The sequence below is a fragment of the Perca flavescens genome, chromosome 21 (genome assembly GCF_004354835.1).
Source record: "Perca flavescens isolate YP-PL-M2 chromosome 21, PFLA_1.0, whole genome shotgun sequence".
NCBI classification, from domain to species: domain Eukaryota; kingdom Metazoa; phylum Chordata; class Actinopteri; order Perciformes; family Percidae; genus Perca; species Perca flavescens.
In genome coordinates this window covers 17,599,979-17,620,211 of record NC_041351.1, presented here as the reverse complement: position 1 = coordinate 17,620,211, position 20,233 = coordinate 17,599,979, and the positions used below count along the sequence as shown (strand labels likewise).

At 40.9% G+C, this 20,233-nt stretch overlaps 2 protein-coding genes across 8 annotated transcripts; both read left to right on the top strand.

Moving 5' to 3' along the window:
- The first annotated feature begins 570 nt into the window (after positions 1–570).
- lrrc3ca (leucine rich repeat containing 3Ca) lies at positions 571–10,160 on the top strand. 4 transcript variants are annotated; one of them, XM_028568165.1, is made up of 2 exons: positions 571–799; positions 9,220–10,160. In XM_028568165.1, exon 2 carries the CDS (start codon positions 9,303–9,305, stop codon positions 10,095–10,097), a length of 795 nt encoding a protein of 264 aa, XP_028423966.1. In that variant the 5' UTR covers positions 571–799; positions 9,220–9,302; the 3' UTR covers positions 10,098–10,160. The 4 variants fall into 4 exon arrangements, with proteins under 4 accessions (XP_028423966.1, XP_028423968.1, XP_028423964.1 ...); XM_028568167.1 differs by lacking the exon at positions 571–799 and adding an exon at positions 1,270–1,307; XM_028568163.1 differs by lacking the exon at positions 571–799 and adding an exon at positions 5,191–5,706.
- A 7,793-nt stretch (positions 10,161–17,953) lies between these two features.
- On the top strand, positions 17,954–20,131 carry csf3a (colony stimulating factor 3 (granulocyte) a). Of its 4 annotated transcripts, none has more exons than XM_028568462.1 (5): positions 17,954–18,008; positions 18,523–18,695; positions 19,435–19,542; positions 19,635–19,775; positions 19,866–20,131. In XM_028568462.1, exons 1-5 carry the CDS (start codon positions 17,993–17,995, stop codon positions 20,055–20,057), a joined length of 630 nt encoding a protein of 209 aa, XP_028424263.1. In that variant the 5' UTR covers positions 17,954–17,992; the 3' UTR covers positions 20,058–20,131. The 4 variants fall into 4 exon arrangements, with proteins under 4 accessions (XP_028424263.1, XP_028424261.1, XP_028424262.1 ...); XM_028568460.1 differs by lacking the exon at positions 17,954–18,008 and adding an exon at positions 18,038–18,095; XM_028568461.1 differs by lacking the exon at positions 17,954–18,008 and adding an exon at positions 18,093–18,131.
- Positions 20,132–20,233: the final 102 nt, after the last annotated feature.

Here is a 20,233-nt window from a genome sequence, read left to right as displayed (position 1 = left end):
AGAAGAGGCGGAGCATGCTTGCGCGCTGTATACAAACAGACAGTAGAAGAAGAAACCAAACACAACTTAAGCTAGCTAGCTATATGCTACCTTCGATGCTACCGTGCAGTGTGGTTGTGGGCATTAGGACGGATGCATGTTTATGTAGGTGTTGTTGTTGTTATGAGACGTCGTTGCGGGGTAAGAGGTCAAAGGCTAGAGGTCAAGGGGTGTGGCGATGACATCATCACAGGCAGTGCGTTTACAGGCTTCATTAGGACAAAATGACCAAAAAGCGTTTCCGTGCGGATGGCCCCTAAGATGCATGTTAGCATGCTGATGCTAACATTTAGCTCGAAGCAGCACTGTACCTAAGTAAACACTAACAGAGACGCTAGCATGGCTGTAGTAAAGTAATATTGTTAGATCCTTGAAGAGATTAAAAAAAAACGTGTACAGAAATAAAGAAAAAAGTAAAAAAAAGAAAGAAAATAACTTTGCGTAAGAGATTTTTTTTTTTTAGTAATTGTTTTGTGACCCCTTGGGTTAATCTCACAACCCCTTGTGGAGGTCCCAAGCCCAAGGTTGGGTACCACTGACCTAAAACATATTTAAAATGTAGTCTAGCATTATTCTTTTTGCAAATACATTTGCTTTCACTGAAGACTCTTGAGAAGACTTAGCCGACCATAGCTCTGTCAGTGGGGAATTCAACAAGGATCAATGAATATCCACAACACTTTCATATCGCAAGTCCATTGTTTCCGTAATGTCAATGATACAAGACTTGAAAGACCAGGACCTTCACAGGAAAGATGAGGTGAGGCGAACCCCTCGGTTACAGGCAGTAGCGGTGAAATCCTTTAATACACCTCTCCCACAGTTTTTGATTAAAAGGTTCAAGACAGGTAAGGAAATAAATAAATAAAAAAAGCAGAGTAATGTATTCATAAAGACATGGCAGGACTTTGATCTTGCTCAGGGACGAGGAGCTACTGTAGCTGGGAGCCAGAGACAGAGTGTGTTTCTGTGTGCTTCAGTATACGTACGCGTGTTTGTGTGAGCAGGCGAGACAAAGTGGGATAGAAAATGAGAATGAAAGGGAGAGATCTCATTAATATGACTCCTGTTGTTCCGCTGCAGCTCAGAGCACACAGACTGGCGAAACATTCCCACCCTGTTGAGATGGCATTGTAGAAGCTTTGGTGCTAATATTTTCTCAGCCAAATTCCCACTCAGCACTTGCAGCTTGCAGTTATACCACCTGCACAGGTCAGAGAGGACGCCTAGGCCTGCTTTGAGATACTTGAGAGGCTGGAGAGTAAAAAGTAAGGAGGGGGGAATAAAAAGGAACTTTGATCCATTTGGAAGTGTAGTCTATCAGGACTAATGCTTGGTTGATAATGCATACAGCGCCTGTCTATCTGCCAACCACAGCAGAGCATTTGAAGTAATCTGATAAAGCTGGGGAAGTGCAGTGCACTCTCCTCTGTGGAAAGTAATCCTATTTTCTGGTGTTTCACTGTCATATGCTTTTCCTCCACCTATATCTGATTGCCTTCTAATTGACAAGAGCGTCCTCTTAACCTCCGGGCTGTAAAAGGAGTGACTAGAACAGCAACAATGAACACCAAGTTATATGTGTTTCTCATGGGAACTGAGATGCACAGATGTATTATGGTGGTTGTAGTTCTCTGCCGGAATCCAATGAGGCCAAAGAAATACAAGCCTCAGCAGATATGTAAACAGTTCAACCTAAACTTAATAAGCAAAGCAATTATTTGGAGGGCTAAACAAATGCAACCATAAAACTTAGCAGAATGCCTTTTGCATTGTGCATCTATCTCCTGCAGGTTAGTCTGGATGCTCATCGCTGATAGTTTACAGGGAAACAAGAGATGTTGCCTGAGTAGCACAAACTGAGAAGATAACAGAATGACAAGTGATGTGATCAAAGTGACAAACAAAAATACTTTATGATGTCTGAAGAACTTGCACCAGCAGGGCATCCATGAAATATATATATATATATATATATATATATATATATATATATATATATATATATATATATATATAGTCCAAATGAGACAGGGATGAGGACAGGGACATGAAGAAACATATTACAGAACAGCAATATTTAACTGACTCTGACTGTAATGAACAGTCTATATGATACAAATAAAAAAGCACTGAAAACCATTTCAGTGCTTTACCATGCATGCATTTACCATTCATGCAGTCAAGGCTGGATAAAGCCACTAGTGTGTAGGTAAAAATGCTGGAACAACCTATAAGGAGACTAACCACTTCAGTTTGTATCGTTTGAGAGCAGTGGTTCTCAACCTTTTTTGTGCCAGCGCCCCCCTATCCATTATCCAGGTCCCTAACGCCCCCCATCAAATATTATGTAGGCTAATTGCCCCGAATATTAATGATTACGCCCTGATATAGGCCTATTATTGTTGTTACTATTGTTATCAAAAATAATCAAAAAATCAAATAATTGAATGACAAACACATGTAGTAGTTTCCCAGGTATCAAAAAAGCCATGTAAATAGAAATTTTATATATTTACAGGTTTTAAAAAAAAATGCAACCATTTGACATTCAAATTAAAAACCAGCAGCCAATCAGACTAGATGTAACAATGTAACATTCAAACTATAATTAGGTATTATCAAAAGACCTGCTGCATGTCCCTGGTGTGAACCTCAGCACCTTTAGAAGATGACTATAATTTGAATGTCCTTTTTTGTTTGTGAAGTGACCTTGGGTGTCATGAAAGGCGCTTTAAATAAAATGTATTATTATTATTATTATTATTATTACAAACACTAACAGTAGCCAATCAGAAACAGCTTAGCAATTTAACATTCAAATATATTTTTCATTAAAATCTAAATGTTCCAATGGAAAACAAGCTAGCACTTATCAAGGGGTAAAAGCAGAAGAATAACACACACACACACACACACACAGAAAAGTATTTTGGTGATGACAAACGACTTGAAGAACGACACCTACTGCCGAATGGAAATAAGTTTACAACATTTGAAAGTTAGTGAGAGCCCTTTTTTGATGCTTTGAATAGTCTAGGTTAGAAGAGACTAGGTTAGAAGAGTCTAGGTTAGAACAGTCTAGCTAGGTTAGAATAGTCTAGGTTAGAAGAGTCTAGGTTAGAACAGTCTAGGTTAGAATAGTCTAGGTTAGAAGAGTCTAGGTTAGAACAGTCTAGCTAGGTTAGAATAGTCTAGGTTAGAAGAGTCTAGGTTAGAATAGTCTAGGTTAGAAGAGACTAGGTTAGAAGAGTCTAGGTTAGAACAGTCTAGCTAGGTTAGAATAGTCTAGGTTAGAAGAGTCTAGGTTAGAACAGTCTAGGTTAGAATAGTCTAGGTTAGAAGAGTCTAGGTTAGAAGAGTCTACATTAGAATAGTCTAGGTTAGAAGAGTCTAGGTTAGAAGAGTCTAGGTTAGAACAGTCTAGGTTAGAATAGTCTAGGTTAGAAGAGTCTAGGTTAGAAGAGTCTAGGTTAGAATAGTCTATGTTAGAATAGTCTAGGTTAGAAGAGTCTAGGTTAGAATAGTCTAGGTTAGAAGAGTCTAGGTTAGAATAGTCTAGGTTAGAATAGTCTAGGTTAGAATAGTCTAGGTTAGAAGAGTCTAGGTGTGCTATCGCCTGTCTTACGAGTAAATAGCAGAAAAAAACTTTGGAGAAACGCAACACCACATCGCGCTGTGTTTTGTGGAGGTGTGAGAGTCCCGTACAGTAAACGGTGACATCACTGCCTCTATCGCTTCCATAAGAAAGTTTTAAAACACCAAACACAAGCCCTGAACTGGCCGGGAGTTTGGGGAACAGCTAAATGTTTGCCAAACAACAAAGCACAGTCGATATATCTCGCACGTCTCTTTTCTTTTTCTCTTGTGAAATTAAGCTGCCTTCAGGTCCAGTAGGAAACGTTGTGTTCTATAAACGATCTGACGAAAAACTGTTACTGTGAAATATAAAGTTGTGCTACATTAGGAGGGGGGGGGGGGGAGGGGTAAAGAATAGAACAGGACGTCGCGGCAATTGCTTTTATCTATTTTATTTTTTTTAAATCTGAACGCAGCTTCATGTGGTACAGAGCTCATTTAAGATGATGCTCTGACGTCCCGTTTCCGTGAAGGCAGCACGGAGCTGCGCCAAAAAAGCTGACAGAAGCACAGAAGAGTTATGATACCGGTCTCGTCCAGTTGCAGTGCTGTAAACTGGCAGCTTTTAACGTTACAGACTCTTTAGTAGTTTAAGTGTAAACATGTATTGTTATTGTGAATCTTTGGTTTAAACTAGCTTTCAAACAAACGCCCCCCCAAGTGCACCTCAACGCCCCCCTTTCCAAAATATTGCTCCAACGCCCCCCATCATTTTCTGAACGCCCCCTGGGGGGCGGTACCGCCCCCGTTGAGAAACACTGTTTTAGAGGTATAACAAAATTGCAAATAATCAAATTGCCACACACAAACACACGCTTTGTCCAGTTGGTAATGCAGTTTTTCATGCAGTGCTAACATTGTCCAAAACGGAGACAAAAAAACGTACTTAATTTTAAAGAGCATTAAAAAAAGAGAAAGAGAACGGTAATATTCCAATAACTGGACAGACAGGATAAAGAAAGAAAGAAAGAAAGAAAGAAAGAAAGAAAGAAAGAAAAAGAAAGAACCTATAGCTGCAGTTAATCATACACTGTTTGTCACCCCAGAGCACCAGGGAGGGAGTTTGGGTGGAGTATCCCACTTTATTGATTTTAATTCCATTAATACCTTATGATGTGCTTGGCAGACTCTCTTAGGCCAGTGCCCATACACGTCTGTTTTTATAGTGGATTTGATTGGGCTTCCTTATCGGCTGGCAGCAGGCAGGAAAAGTGCCCGGAGACGGAGACAGCCAAAGACCCACCGCCCTGGCATGCAAGTTTGAAACGACAAGCTCAGATCAAACATGATTAGTGTCGACTGTCAACTTAACCGCTCTATGTATGAGCTGTATAAGATCACTGTGCGTGTGTGTGTGTGTGTGTGTGTGTGTGTGTGTGTGTGTGTGTGTGTGTGTGTGTGTGTGTGTGTGTGTGTGTGTGTGTGTGTGTGTGTGTGTGTGAGGGAGGGAGGGGTACCCCATATTTTACTGGCACCTGATGCATGCACATCAGATCCACTCACTACAATCAACAGATGCATATGGATGCAATCTGTCCCTTCATTACATATTATATACATGCATTTCCAACAATCCTTCCAGATGCGACCAAATCTATCCAGCTATTAACCTTTTCCGTCTGTGCGTAAATGCATTGCGCGCCATGTGTCTGCCATTTTAAACTTTACATCAATGGGACTATTTTTTGCCACATCCTGGATCAGAGTGAGTGCGATACCGCCATCAATGACATGCCTTGCCCACGCGCTGCATCCTTGTCCATTCGCGCTGGCTCCAGCAATTGTGCCTAGTGTTCTGGTTGCGTGGAAACTAAAAGACTGCACTGTCGAAGCATTTCCAGTGGCGGGTGGTGTTTGCCAGAGCGGCTCTCAGCACAAGTTTAACGAACTGCAAGAGGACCTGATGGAAGCGAACCAAGATATTGACCGAACCTCCTTTCGCGTGGCGCTCTGATCTGCTGGACCATTTCATTGCTGGGCAATTGCTGAGAAACGCACCATGAAAAGGAGAGGGAAAGCGGCAAATACGTGAGTGTGCGTGTTACTGATCCAAACGCATATGTTTTATTTGTGATGTTGCATGCATCTAGACATTTCTCAATCCATGAAATAACAGCTGTTTTCGAGTTTTAATGCGAGGTTTCTAAATGTGATTGGCCCTGGAAACAGCCACTGCATGGTGCTGACTAAAACAGGATGAAAGACAAACTTAACACGGGTCTCAGTTCCCAAGCGGCATCGCCTTATCTCATGTGCTTTGAGTTCATTTTCCAACAGATGCTTGTTGCTTATAGCCTTTAAATTTGAGCAGGAACTAATACTTAACGCACTGTTGCGCTTTCATTTTGCGCATTAAATGCCCTCAGCTTGTGTTGAGATTAATATGAAGTAAAGTATTTACATCAGTGTAGTTATGTTGAGGATATTGATCCTGAAAAGCTATTTAAACTGATTACAATGACTATGAGATCAAACCCTTATTAATCTCTAACACGCTGTACATTACATGCCATTACACATAACTGCCCTCCTGTAACAGTGTGCTCTTTAGTTAACTTCAAAAGATTGTTCTACGGGGGAATTTTTATTTTTTAACCTTTAACCTTTATTTAACCAGGTTAGTCTTATTGAGATATGAAATATCTTTTTCAAGAGAGACCTGGCCAAGATAGCAGAACAAGTTAGTTACATATATAAACAATTTACAATCACAAAACAAACACAAAAGAGGCAAAGGCAACTCAAGTGCATTTCAATTAAATAAAAGTGCCATTAGTTCAAACATTTGCATGTGTGGATGGACTCATGTTCTATGGTTTTAAAATAACCTTTAAAATAATTTAAGGAAATTAGACACTGTAGTTTGAGTGTTTTCTGTAGGTCATTCCAAGTAGAATGTGCAGCAAACATGAAAGCCTTTTTAAACAACTCTGTCCGGGCTCGAGGTACATTCAATGAAATAGTGTTCTGGGACCGTAAACCATAAGTACTCTGTGTAAAAAAAAGAAATTCAGATATGTAACATGGGAGCCTGCCTAAAATACCTTTGTGTATGAACATATAATGGTGAGTAAGCCGGTAATTTGACTGAATGGGGTCTTCAGGTACAGTGGAAATCTACCAAATGCATTGTTGTGCTCCAAGGAACAAAACGAGGATCTCTAGTAATCATTGTGTGAGGGATTTGGAGTGGAAAGAGCTAAAAGCATTTAAATATGATTAGAGTTGCATTAAAAGCCGGAATTTCAACCTAAATAGCCTATGTCAAGAATGCTTTATTTTCCTGTTTCCTTTTCTGTCATCCACCCCCCATTGATAACTAGAAACCAGCAGCTTATTTGCAATACTTACAGCTGTGCTGCCATATGAGGTCAGATTTATACACGAAAAACACTTTTATCATCATATCTTCGTGTTGCATCTTAATGCCCCTCATGTTTGCTCCTCATATAATTGGTGCCAGAGATTTATCATTGCAGCAGTGGCAGCAGTGGATTTATGAAGTAAAAGACTGACCTTTGGCAGCCACAGCCCCTTATTTATTGTTTAAATTAAAAGCAGGAGGGTTATTTATCACAGCAATGACTTTAGGAACATTGATGAAGACCTCGCCAGATTTAGAGGCAAACGGATTTATTGCATTTACTGTATATATGGCTGTAAGATGGGTTATATTTGTTATAAAGGCCATTAGTAAAAGGATTCATGCTCATGACTTTATGCTAGATATGTCTTGGATAAGCATATTTTGGTTGGAACATCTTTGGTGCCCCAACCTGTCACTCATTATGGTTTACACTGTTTTTTTTCTGTTCATATCCTTCCTCTGCCCTCCAGCTGTCTTCATCAGCTGTCCCTGTGACTGACTAACATTTGCCACTTTCCTCGATATCTCATTAGTGTCATGCACTGTTCTCTGTGTTATTGTAACATCACCCCCCACCTTAAATCCTATGTGATATCATTCTCTCTTTCACCCTGTGCTGGCATGCCCACATGCTTTCTCCTCCTCCGTCACCAGCCTTCTACTCCTGCTCCCCCATTATCTCTCAGCTAAATACCAGGCTGGCATGCTGTGTGACGGGAAAAGTACAGCCTTTACAGGAGGTTCCTCACGTTACCCATTAAGTTTCGGCAAGACTTTCATTTTCTTTGGGTGTTAAACTCCACCTGTCATGCTATATTACTTTCTCATGCATCCTGCTTACACAAGTACAGAGGGAAATCCTTTGGAAGTTGCTTTGCCTTAATTGAGATGTATGGATAAACATCTTATGTCTAAAGGGAGGCAAACTACAGCAGTCAGAGCTTCTTAATAGCAGAGTGCTTGCTCTGGTGCATCAGCCTCCATCTCTCCCTCATTATTGGGATTGTCTGGCAGGCATCTCTAAAACCGGCATACCACAATGAGTGCTATTAGCTGTGCCTCGTAGACAAGTCATCTGTCCCCTTTAACACACACAAACACACTGACGTTGCCACTATACTCAGTCCTCTACGCCCCAAACGCCATCTGATACTTCGAGGTACTTAGAGATCGATTTCATTTTTTAATCTTGGTAAGTGGATCTTGCCCAGTCTCTAGCCATTTTGAAGAAATGAAGAAGTCTGGTTGAACTCTGTGGTTCATTTGTTTTGTCTCAAAGAAGACAGGCCATCAGATTGTCTGTTTTGTTGGCCTAGGTGCTGGTTATAACATTAGCATCTACCCCCAACAAAAGGATTGGGTGGCCAACACTGATGCTACACTGACTTAAGGAGTTTTTCCTTAAGAGGATTAGTAACAGGATAGGAGGTAGCCTGATCAGCTATTAAAGAAGTGTTAGGGTGGGTACACTTGCTATTTTCAAAGGCTTTCATACAAAATATAAAGTGTAATTTACAGGACACAGACAAGCGTTTATCTCTGTGTTACTTGCACTTCTGACTAAATGACCTTATGGACTAGACACCAAGCTTGGACATTTTTAATGGTCACTTTTAATACAATTGTTGCATCAGAATTGCAGCAATAGTTTTATAAATAACTGGAAACATGATATACAGTATATATAAGTAAAACTCATGAGCATGAAAAATCTAGTTTTATGTTTTCTTTGGAACATTTTGTTCCTCATGGTGTCACATCACTATGTTAATGCCACTCTCTGTGTACTGAAATAGCCCTGCATAGCGAGGATGTCAATTATAAAGGAGGCACAGTGACACCAAAGGATTTTCGTAGCTTGTTTATTTAGTTGGTATGAAGGGAATGTTTAATCCTCAGACTTTCCTAGAAATAAAACAGAAATGCATGTTGTTTCTGGCCCACAACATGCTGACATACAGTACCCCGCTGCCCCCTCCTCATTGCAATTAGAGAAGCTCCTGCACCCCCCGATTTCTACGTTAGATAACACTGTGGACTCTGAAGAACATTGTTAATCCCCTGTGTTTTGCGTGAGAAAACAATTTCACAGTACATCTGCATTTGTCTTTTTTCAAAGGGTAGCCTCCCACCACTGCTAATGTGACTTTCTGTTGCTTTTTTTGATGTCATAGGCTCAACAGCTACTGGGGAGGTTGATGTGGACTTCACCTCCTGCGCCCAGGTGGTCCTTCCTGGAGCATGCCCATATCCAGCGATGTCCCTACTTGCAGACTGGTTACTGCGCCACTCAGTGGTCATGTGTTTGCTGCTGCACAGCCTGGTGCTAATGACCTTCTGCTTCCACCATGCTGCCACCAGTTGCTCCAAGAGCTGCTACTGCTCTGAGAGCGATAGCGGCGGGAAGACAGTGCGCTGCAGCAACCTGCAGCTCACAGATATCCCCCAGGATATCCCCAATGACACACAACGCATCTACCTGGACTTCAACCTCTTCACTACAGTCCCAACAAATGCTTTTGCAGGTTTGCCCTACCTGGTTGAACTGGATCTATCCCACAATGAACTAAGCCAGTTAGAACCAGGTGCATTCAGAGGCCTGGGCTCCACACTACAGTTCCTAGACCTTTCTTCTAACAAGTTAGTCAACTTTACCCCTGAGGCCTTCGAGGGCCTGCGGTCTCGCGCCAACCTAACAAACAATCCCTGGCATTGTGACTGCAACTTGCAGATGGCCATGCCCCGTGTGGACCTGGAGCCTGCGTCGCTGACGGGCATTGTGTGCCAGACTTCAGATCCAAAGGAAATAGGAGTTGAAGGACTTGCCTTCCTGTTGGCTCCAGACATAGACCTATGTGTGGTGATGAAGAGGACCACAGATGTGGCCATGCTGGTTGTCATGTTCGGCTGGTTCACCATGGTCATCTCCTACCTGGTCTACTATGTCAGGGCTAATCAGGAGGACGCCCGCAGACACCTGGAGTATCTTAAGTCGTTGCCCAGCAAACAGGGCAAGTCAGAGGAGTCCTCCACCATTAGTACTGTGGTATAGGGCTGAGGGAGCTAAACGTGGGACTTGAAGTGGTAGCCCACACCAAATAGGATGGAGCTACAAGCTACAACCACACGGTCAGCATCAGTCTCAGATGGTTTTGCTCAGCTGTTGTCACGGAGCCAAGGTGAGCAACAAGTCATGTGCATCAGCACAAGAAAACCAGGCTGATGCAACCTAGCCCAGATGAATAATTCATCTTTCAGCGACCCATTAGGAGGCTTTTTTGGATGAGTTGATGGTCTAGTCTGTGCGCTGAGGGAGTAAAAGCAGTGGCATGTTTTTGGCGAACTCCAAATATGGGATACAAATGGGATTTGTGGCGCATGCCACTAGATGCACCTCGCTCACACACAGACAATTACGGACCAGCAATATGAACAATTGGAAAAGGCGACTCTAGAATGAGGATCTCCATGTACAACTGTTTTTCCATTAAAGCCCTTACAGTAGTCACCAGTATTAAGTAAATGATGTTTTCCAATTAAATTGTTGTTTTGGGGGTTTTACTAAACTCAGTCAACTGTCTCACTAAAAAACAATGAAGGAAAAAAACTAGAATCCAAATCACTCTTTAGCATATTCAGCTCGTTATGCTGATGAATCAGATTGCTGTGCGATGGAGTCATCAGTTATTCTGTGATTTTTTTTTATAGTAGCGACTGTACCAGAGTTCCATACTGATAAGAGCTTCCAAACCCCTGCTAGCTCACTACCATAACAATGGGATCCCTAAATGATCTATACAACACAGCAGTGCTCTACGCTGCACATAAAGAGACCATGTCAGCCAATTGAAAGTTCCACTCCATTTATCAGATGCAGGGACGTAGGATGTCTGGTAGGAGGGAACAAACCAATCACTTGTCACCCAGAAGATTTGAGTCCTGTTAGCTGATACCGGAAACACCCTTCAGCTCAGGAATGACTCCTCAGCATAATATGCTAATCTTTAGTCACAAGCCTAGCCCTGTAATATGCAAAATATAATGTGATTGTCAGAAAAGGTTGATGTGAGAAGCAGAGAATTAGATTACTGCAGTTCAGCTGTCATGAAATAGAAAGAGAGAGGGAGAGAGACTTATCGAAACAGGGACACGTTTTTCATATTCTGGTAGGAAAAGCCCTTTCAGCAAACACTTTCACCCCTACACCCAGAGTAATTAAGGGAACACAGAGGAATCTTCCGTGGTCATACCTGGTTACAGACAGAGCCTCTGGTCCTGTGCTGTTTTTCATTCTCTCTCATGCTTTTAATAAGCACCCAGGGTGCCTCTGGGAGCCATATTGTCTGATGCGGTCACTCCCATGGGTTTTCCAAATAACATTTATGGGGGCCATGGCCTGCTGGTCCATTTAAAAGAGCTGCCAGGGATGTGAATCTCCTATTTCACAAAACTGTGGCAAAGAGAAATATGCATTTGTGTCTCATCTGATGAAATTGTCAATACAAAACTGAGACCACAAAAAGGGAAATGTATTTAAGCGGAGGCGTAATTTAATCCACATCGGACTGCGCTCTGAGAAATGCTCTTGTCTGTTCCACAGAACAAGGTAAGAATAACCCAGCGCAGTCTTGAATAATGAAATTTGATGTTAGAGATGTGGGAAATGGTTTGTCAACAAGGATTTCCCTGTGTCAGACACATATGCCTCTAGAGCAGAGCAAGAGCAATAAAGGATTTATGATGGTCATAAAAAAGAATTCTGGAAATGCACCCATCATGTTGTGTGACCCAGTTCTTGAGGAGAAATTCTGGGAGAATGCCACAGGGGATCAGCTGCCCCCCTTCTCTGCTACCCTTGCAGGGGTAAAGCACTTTCCAAATGCCCTGGGGCTGCTCGGTGAGGGTGGAGTGTTCACAGTGGCAGCCAAAGTCATCCTCAAATTCCTTTTTGTCCCAGAAAGCAGTCTTTAAAGGAATAGTTTGACATCTTGGAAAATATTAGCTTTCTTGCAGAGTTAAGATAAATTGATCACAACTCTCAGGTATGTTCGGTAAATAAACATAGCTACAGCCTGCCGGTTGGTTAGCTTAGCTTAGCATAAAGACATGTTAATAAGTGAGCTTTAGACGCTTTAGACGCTGAATGGCAGGTTTTGATACCTACCTAGCTGTTTCCAGTCTTTACGCTAAGCTAAGCTAACCAGCTGCTAGCTGTAGCTTCTTATTTAGCGTACAGACATTAGAGTGGCATCAAAAACTCACAAAATGTTGAACTATTTTTTACCAGAAAATTAAAGTGTAGGAAAGGAAACCTTTATCTTTCAGTAAACCACTTATTGATTTATTTCATCTGTTTTTCTTTTGTGTTTGCTATACATGTTCTTTTTGTGTTACTTTTTTGTATGTGTCATCCCTACGTCTTTAACAGCGTCCATGCTTCAGATTTTTTATTAACAGGCTGAGTTTGTTTTACAGAAAACAATGATATTGATCTTGACAGAGTTAATCTTAAGGAAGCCCAGGTACTGCCTCCCGTGACGAGCAGGAGGTTCAACAGTGCTGAAAAATAGATGGAAAGCCTCTCTCTCTGACATTTCCTGCCACACACACAGACACACAGCTCCCTCCTTCGCGCTTTCCTCTTATAACAGACTCTCACGGTGGCTTTGCTTTGAAACCAGCCACTGTTAAGGGAAGCTCACAAGAGGAGCTTAACATAAAACTAGTAACATGTCCAACTCTGTATTTCGTTCAACTGTATACGTGAGCGTGCACATTCTTTTGTTCACCTGTATGTACGACAGGTGTGTGTGCATGGCGGGACTGAGGGTACCTGTAATGTAACACTCCTGTTCCCCAGCACACATAAATGTCACTGAGGTTAATTTAAATTTCAGGCCAGCTCAGCTTGCCCTGCCTGTTACCTTAGACACGTTACACTGGTGTGAGCATTACAACTGCTGGGTAATGGGACACAAAGTGGGGGATAAGGTGACGCATCCAATCCCACAGAGCACGGCCCTGTTTGGTGTTGGGTTGCAGGTGAAAATGTTTCCAGGCTCCGAGATCACATGGGATCTCCCAGTGAGGGCCTGTGTGGGCACCTGATTTCCTCTTTCAGCCAAAAAAGTAAGGTGCTGCATTTGAGGACAGTGACAAAAACATCACTGTCAATAATCTGCGAAGGTGTCCTTTTTGGTGTCCTCCTGGGGGGTGGATTCGAGGAGGAAACGCACATATTAGAGCTGAAGGAGAAAACGCTGTCTAATGGTCCTAACTTCATTTTGTGCAACTCAGCGCCCCCTGTTGTGGAATAGGTGTAAGTACGAGGTAAATAAATGCCTTTATGTCTGTTTTCACATTATGATTAACATTTATTAGTCAAAGCATCGAGAACCAAAAACACACAGTCGTAGCAGCAAACAGTAGTGCTTCATAATAAGGGCATCTGTTCCAACGGGGCCGGATTAAGCCAGTAGTGGGGTCCAGGGACAAAATAAGATGTGGGAGCCTATTTAGGCCCCCAACCCAGTCCCAGAAACCAACTGGAATACTACCTGCCCCAGGTGTGCTGTAAGTTAGTTCCTCAAACTCAAATGTGTTTAAGAATATGTACCACCTACAGTATATCAACTGAAATATTAAAGGTATTATACTAGAATTGACATATGGCCTGTCTACAAATTGAGCATACTAATCCACATAACAGCATTTTCAGTGGGTAAAGAAAGAGTAGAAGTGCAGGGTATTAAAGTACGTATCATACCACAGCATTTCAAAATGTAATGTTGAAATGCCATACAATAATGTACAAGTGGTTACTCATACAGCTATTAGACAGTACATGGATGTTACAATTGCAACATATACATATTAATGAGTGCTTACTGTAATACTATGCTTAACTAAAGCACAAAAGGTGAAATGGCTGAAATGTATGAGTATTGACTGGTTTAATGAACATTATATACAAGATAGCATATGTATGTATAACTATTGCACAGTATGTGGATTTGTATGCTAAAAATTGCTATGTGGACAATAAATCTTAATCTAGATTCAGACATGTGACCTACTAGCTAGTATGACATGAATTTAATGTAGGTCCAGATTCTCGGTGTGTATACCCTTAGGCATTGATTTTGTGAAATCTGTAAAAGCGAACATAAAGAATGCTCGACTGATTTCTCATTAACGGTTTTAACCTGTATGAATCACTATCATGAGATTACACCCGAGACGTGTCACTAATATGTCAAATTCAGCTGATGAAGGTGTCTTGTATCTGTGTGAGAATTTTTGTGGAATTACAAATCACGTCATTGTCGTGTTTGTTGTGAAATCATTTCCTGAGCAACGTCCATTTCTGTCTTCTTTCCTCTTTCCTCTTTGGAAAACCAGAGACTTTGGTCAACACATATCCTTCCAATCGGGTCTACAGTCCATTTCTGCTAAGAGACCACTGCAGATTAACAAAATGCATTTTTTTAATCAGAAAACATTTAATATCAACATCTTTTGTGAAAAGTCCCAGGGCCCAGGATTAACAAGAAAACCTCTTTTTCTACACTGAGTAATTTTACAGACATCTTTGGGCTCTCTAAAGCCAGGTCCTTTAATGGCTTCCTGGGTAATCTAACATGAAAAAAAGAATCTGTATGTCACAAAAATGAGTGATTTAGGAAGTTTTTGTATTAATCTCCTTGCCTAGTATAACACATCTAACCTCTTCAGTCCCTTTAGATTGACCTGTGGGTCCATCTTCTAAATGCCTGTTAAAGAGCCAAGCATTGTTCATCGCTGCAGAACCTTAGTTTAAATTCTTATTAATACCAACACAGCATACTAAATCTAATGGAAATAAACTTGTAGTAATGTTGACATAAAAAGGTGACACTGCGTTATGGATTAAATTAAGCATCAGAGTGCATGGCTTCAATGGTTACAAAGGTCGGACATACTCGTTTATACAGCTTTGAAGCCTGTCCAGCAAGCTAAAGGCGAGCTAGCCCATTGTTCCACCGCTACAACCAAATAGTGTTTCCAACTGGGTCATTGACGGGGCCATAGAGCGAGGCCTCAGGAGTGAATAATGCCCTCCTTTCATGTGCAGGATTGATTGGAGATCAGACCAGTGTGGATTTCAGGGATCAGATTTGACAGCTTCACTTATACTACAGCCGTTCAAGCATGGCCAGATGTAACATAGCTACACTGACTGATCAAGGGGCCTCGTGTCAGAGCAATAAGCAAACCAATCTGTTACAATAGAGGCACAGAATTGACCCATGAGGTAATTACATATCTCTCACCACAATAGTATGATGTTGGGATTTTACAATTTGGAAATGAGGATTTAATGGATAACTTGAGGTGGTTAAATAAAAGGCGGTTCGACAATTTGTAAAATACACTTATTCACTTTCTTGCAGAGAGATAAGAAGATTGATTCCACTCTCATGCCTGTGCGTTAAATACTTAGCTGCAGCAGGTTAACTTAGCTTAGCATTAAGACTGGAAACAGGTGGAAACAGCTAGCATGGCACTGTCTAAATGTTAAAGATGTAATCCGAGCATCACCTCGAACCTTTTGCCTGGACACCTGTCTGTTTTTGTATGGATTAAACAAGCAAAGTAAAATAAGCTAATTAGTGACTTTTTAACCTTTGGAAAGAGCCAGGCTATCTGTTTCCCTCTGTCCCTTACAGTCTTAATGCTAAGATACAGACATGAGAGTGGTATTGATTCTTTTCATCTACCTCTCGGCAACCAAGCAAATAAGATTGTTTCTCATAATGTGGAACTAATCAACTGAAAGCTCAAAAATAAACATAATTCCACCAGATGGCACACTTGTATGGCAAGCCTTGTTTTCTCTGTTCACTGTCCAATATACAGTACAGTAACTGTAGCCTACATAAAGTCTGACCTCTCTTTTCCTGAGCCAGTTGAGTACCTGTGAGGCTCAAGGACGCATTCAGGCAAGACAAAACTCAGACCTTTTGAATGAAAGTAACTATGGGCCACAATTTAAAGGGATACGCCACCGTTTGTTGAAATAGGGCTTATCACGGTCTCCCCTAGCTGTAGATAGGTAGGCCAACGCATTTTTTGTGCATGCATTGTTTAAGTCCGGTGCAACACTGGCAGCGCCGCCGCTAGTTAGCTTAGTGTAGTGAATGAAATCCTATGTTGCCGCTTAGCAAAAGACAAAAAAAAACAACCTAATTACTTGCACTGAGACAAAAAATGCGTTGGCCCACCTATCCACAGCCAGGGTAGACCATGATAAGCCCTATTTCAACAAACGGTGGCGTATTCCTTTAAAAAAAATATTTCCGAATGTCATAATATTCTTTTTTTGAGGTTTTGCCATGACAGCCAGGGAAATACAGCGGTGTGTGCATACATCTAGGTTGTTAAATTTCCCAGTCTATTTATAGCGAGTCAAACGCCACAAGTCATTTGCCAAAGAAGAATCACGATTGCCCAAAATACGCACATTGACCACAGACATCATAAGGAAAGAAAAGATTCCTCCGCAAAAAAACCTAGATTTCAGAAACAACTATGATTTTAGCATTTAAACACTTTCAGTTTCCATTTCCCTCTTAACTGCTGTCAGAGGAAATGCCAGTTTCCTCTCTCTTTATGAATGACCCTGAGATATTTTTTTTTACTAAAACTACAAGCTGTAACATCAATAGATTAAAAAAAATCAGTAATGAAGGAATGCCAGTTCCCAAAATGAAACTCTTAAATTATGTTACTTTGGAGGTTTACGCTGAAAATGTAATTGCATAATAGAACTGAAAAACTACTTTTACCCTTTGATTTATTTATTTCGTTATATTATCCTTCTGGTATATCTTTGTTTTAACCTGTTTAACATATTTTTGAAATGAATTTTAATAGTTCATCTTTGATTTATTATTTTTTAGATAAAATAAATAACATAACATAACAGTTTTTATGTTAAGTTGTTTTATTTGTATTGCTTTGTGATTATACAATGATTGTATGTATGATATGTAACTCAATGGGTCTTCCTCTGCTAAATAAAGGTTACATTTGTGGTGGAGTGTGTTTGTAAATTGCTATAAAATATAAATAAAGGTTACGATAATTTTTGATTTATAAATTAATTAAACAGAACAGAAACAGATCAAATATTCAATTTTGCAGTCAACCAGACATAAAAACAGACAAGAATTAACACCCTCGCAATCATTCCATCAACCAACAAACATGTCAGTAGCAGCAGGTTTTCTCTGCTTCTCTTCATAGTCGTCAGATTAATCTACCATAACATAATAATAGAGGGAGGCAGGCCAGTACAACCCGATCCGGCAGGGGAGAGTTCTAGCCCGACCAGGCTCCTCTCCTTACCCTGTCTCTCTTAGTTATGTTGTTATAGTTTTAGACTGCTGGGGGACATCCTTTCACACACTGAGTTTCTCTCTTCTCTCTTTCCACCTGTGTGCATCCTTGTCCCAAAAATGCTTGTTACTAACTCAGTTTCTCCCTAAAAGGAACACGCCACTGTCACACTAAATGCTTGCTCCTGGGGGAATTACTGGAATTGTTGGGTCTTTGTAAATTATAGAGTGTGGTCTAGACCTTTACTCTATCTGTAAAGTGTGCTGAGATAACTCTTATTATGATTTGATGCTATAAATAAAATTGAATTGAATTGAAAGGTCAACAAATGGGATTTTATCAATTATAAATTATGGTAATTATCAATTACTATCATTTGAATCCAAGTAAATTACGTAGAAAAAAAGACAAGGCTTTGAATAAAACCTCCCATAGTGAGATTCCTTGAAATGAACAAATGACGGGAAACCCCACTATGGGCCGGCTCTATATAAGTCTATTTGTACTATCAATCATGGATAGTGTTCACTTAGGGTCAATACGTAAAGACGTTCCTCAACACAGGCCATGAACATTCTGATTGGTGAGTAGTGGTGAGGCAATGCCTGTAAAATGTTGCTTTCTCTTCCTCTGCGGATCATCTCCAGACACAGCAGAGACTCTGAAGGAAGTATGACACTAGTCTGTTTGGATTATCTATTTACTGGTATTATTGCACAGTTCATTTTAAAGCATCTGGACCTGTTTTAATGAGTAAATAGTTTCTTTATTTTAATGTGACATTTGCTCAAACAGTCCCTATGTTTAACTGTTGTAGGCACTTTTGGCTTAGATTTCACATTACAGTGTAGCCTACTATTCTCAACTCATGCAGCTATTTTAGCCTGAAGGGGGTGGGGAGGTTGGGGGGGGGGGGGGCATGCCCAGTGTTGCAGGCAGAGGAGCTTCTGAGGAGAGAGAGCCAGGCTTTGTTCTGCCCTTTATCCTCCTCTGCCACACACACACACACACACACACACACACACGTTGTGCTGGATGTATAAAGGGAATTGTTTTGATTTCTCGACGGTGACGTTTTGATTTTTCTTCTCCCGCAGTTTTCTTCATTCCCTGCTACATGGCCACGTTCGCCCGCAGCGCACCTCTGCCGGAGAGGAACATACTTGTTGAGGGTGCGCAGTTTCAAGAGCTCGTGCAGAGGAGCCGCACCTTGTTACAAAAGATCCTGCTCTCCATTCCCGACACACACAAATCCTGCATTCACACAGAGGTGGGATACAGTAGATACGTGCTGGTTTTTCGCATAGTTTCGCTTTGATTTGAATATGTTTTAGGCAGAGCTGTATAGGCTGCTGTGTGTTGGTGATAATCAATCAGTGCAGGTCTGTCTATGAGCCCACGGCATGTTAGTGCGTAGCACTGTACCCATGTTACTAGTCTGACAGGCTGTTGAATAAGTTAATGTCTATGCAGCACTGTGCTTTATATTTTTCAGAAGTTGTAACTAGTATACATTTGTGCCAGTATGTGATAAGTTATTATCGTACTGCTCTAAGCTGCTCTTTGCACTAAGTACTTGGGTGTAAGTTTGAGGTACTTGAGGATTTCTATTTTATGCAACCTAGAAACCTGTACTACATTATATTCATTTAACATAGATACTAGTTCGTTTACAGATCAGACAAAGGCCATAATGATCTTATGTCTATATTGTTATTATATAATTATATGATGCATTATCCAGATTAAACTACCCAAAAGTAAATTCAAAACTAACTCAACTTTTGACACTCGTAGTAAAAGTAGTTTTAATGCACAACTTTTACTTGTAATGGGGTATCTTTACATTGTTGTGGTATTACTACTTTTACTAAAGTAAAGGATCTGAGAACCACTGTTTTTTTTTCATGAAGTACATAGGCCTTCCAACACGTCAAGGCAATGTGTGTGTCCTGTTGCGTGCCGAGCTACAATCCAGCCATAACATCCATGTTATCTCTCCACCACAGACTCTACAACTTAATTCCTCTGAAAACGCAAAGCTTGTGATGATGGCATCCACCATTGGCATCCCCTCTGCTCCTGTACTCACAGTTGTGTCAGAAAATCTCACTTTGGTAAGCATCTACCAGGGGAATTATTCTGTGAAATTAAATGAGTGTTACAGAACAGATAATGTGAACAGTTTGCGGTTATTCTTTTCAATTAGGAGACCAGTTTGACACGAATGTCCGAGGGTCTTCAGCTGCACAGGGCCTTACTGAGCTCCGTCTCTCCTCGGCTAGAAAACAAAGACAAGGTGACTGTGCTACAGGCTGACATCAGAGACCTTGTCATTCAGATCAATAAGGTAGAATACTACTTCTAAATCACTGTCATTCTTGGTAAACGATCCTTTCCTTTTAGGCACTGTCATGATGTTGTTTTGTGTGTCTTGCAGATGCTTAAAATGGTCCAAGCAGAGGCAGTAGTGCAGCCCTCACCAACCCCCATAGCCTTGCGTCTGCCAGGGGAATACGAGGTTCAGGTGGCAGCACACATGACCCTGGTGCAGCTCCAGTCCTTCGGGCAGGACACGGCCCGCTTCCTCAGGAGTCTGGACCACAGCAATGAGGAGGACACAGAGAGCTGACCACTGACTTTGGTTCATGTCCAAAACATGCCTTATTCTGCCATTTTTTTTACCATAGTATTTATGTATTTATCTGTTGCATTAATATTTATTATTTTGTTTTATCAATTTCTATTTTTATATTTATTTATGTAATATTTATTTAGTGTATTTATTTATAACAATGAATGAAAATT

Excerpts from the sequence above, each read along its gene's own strand:
- lrrc3ca (XM_028568165.1), top strand. The coding sequence starts at position 9,303 with ATGTCCCTACTTGCAGACTGGTTACTGCGCCACTCAGTGGTCATGTGT.
- csf3a (XM_028568460.1), top strand. The coding sequence starts at position 18,038 with ATGTTGCTTTCTCTTCCTCTGCGGATCATCTCCAGACACAGCAGAGAC. Across the intron at positions 18,096-18,522 it reads CAGCAGAGACTCTGAAGGAA|TTTTCTTCATTCCCTGCTAC; the intron begins GTATGACACTAG and ends CTTCTCCCGCAG. Across the intron at positions 18,696-19,434 it reads AATCCTGCATTCACACAGAG|ACTCTACAACTTAATTCCTC; the intron begins GTGGGATACAGT and ends TCTCCACCACAG.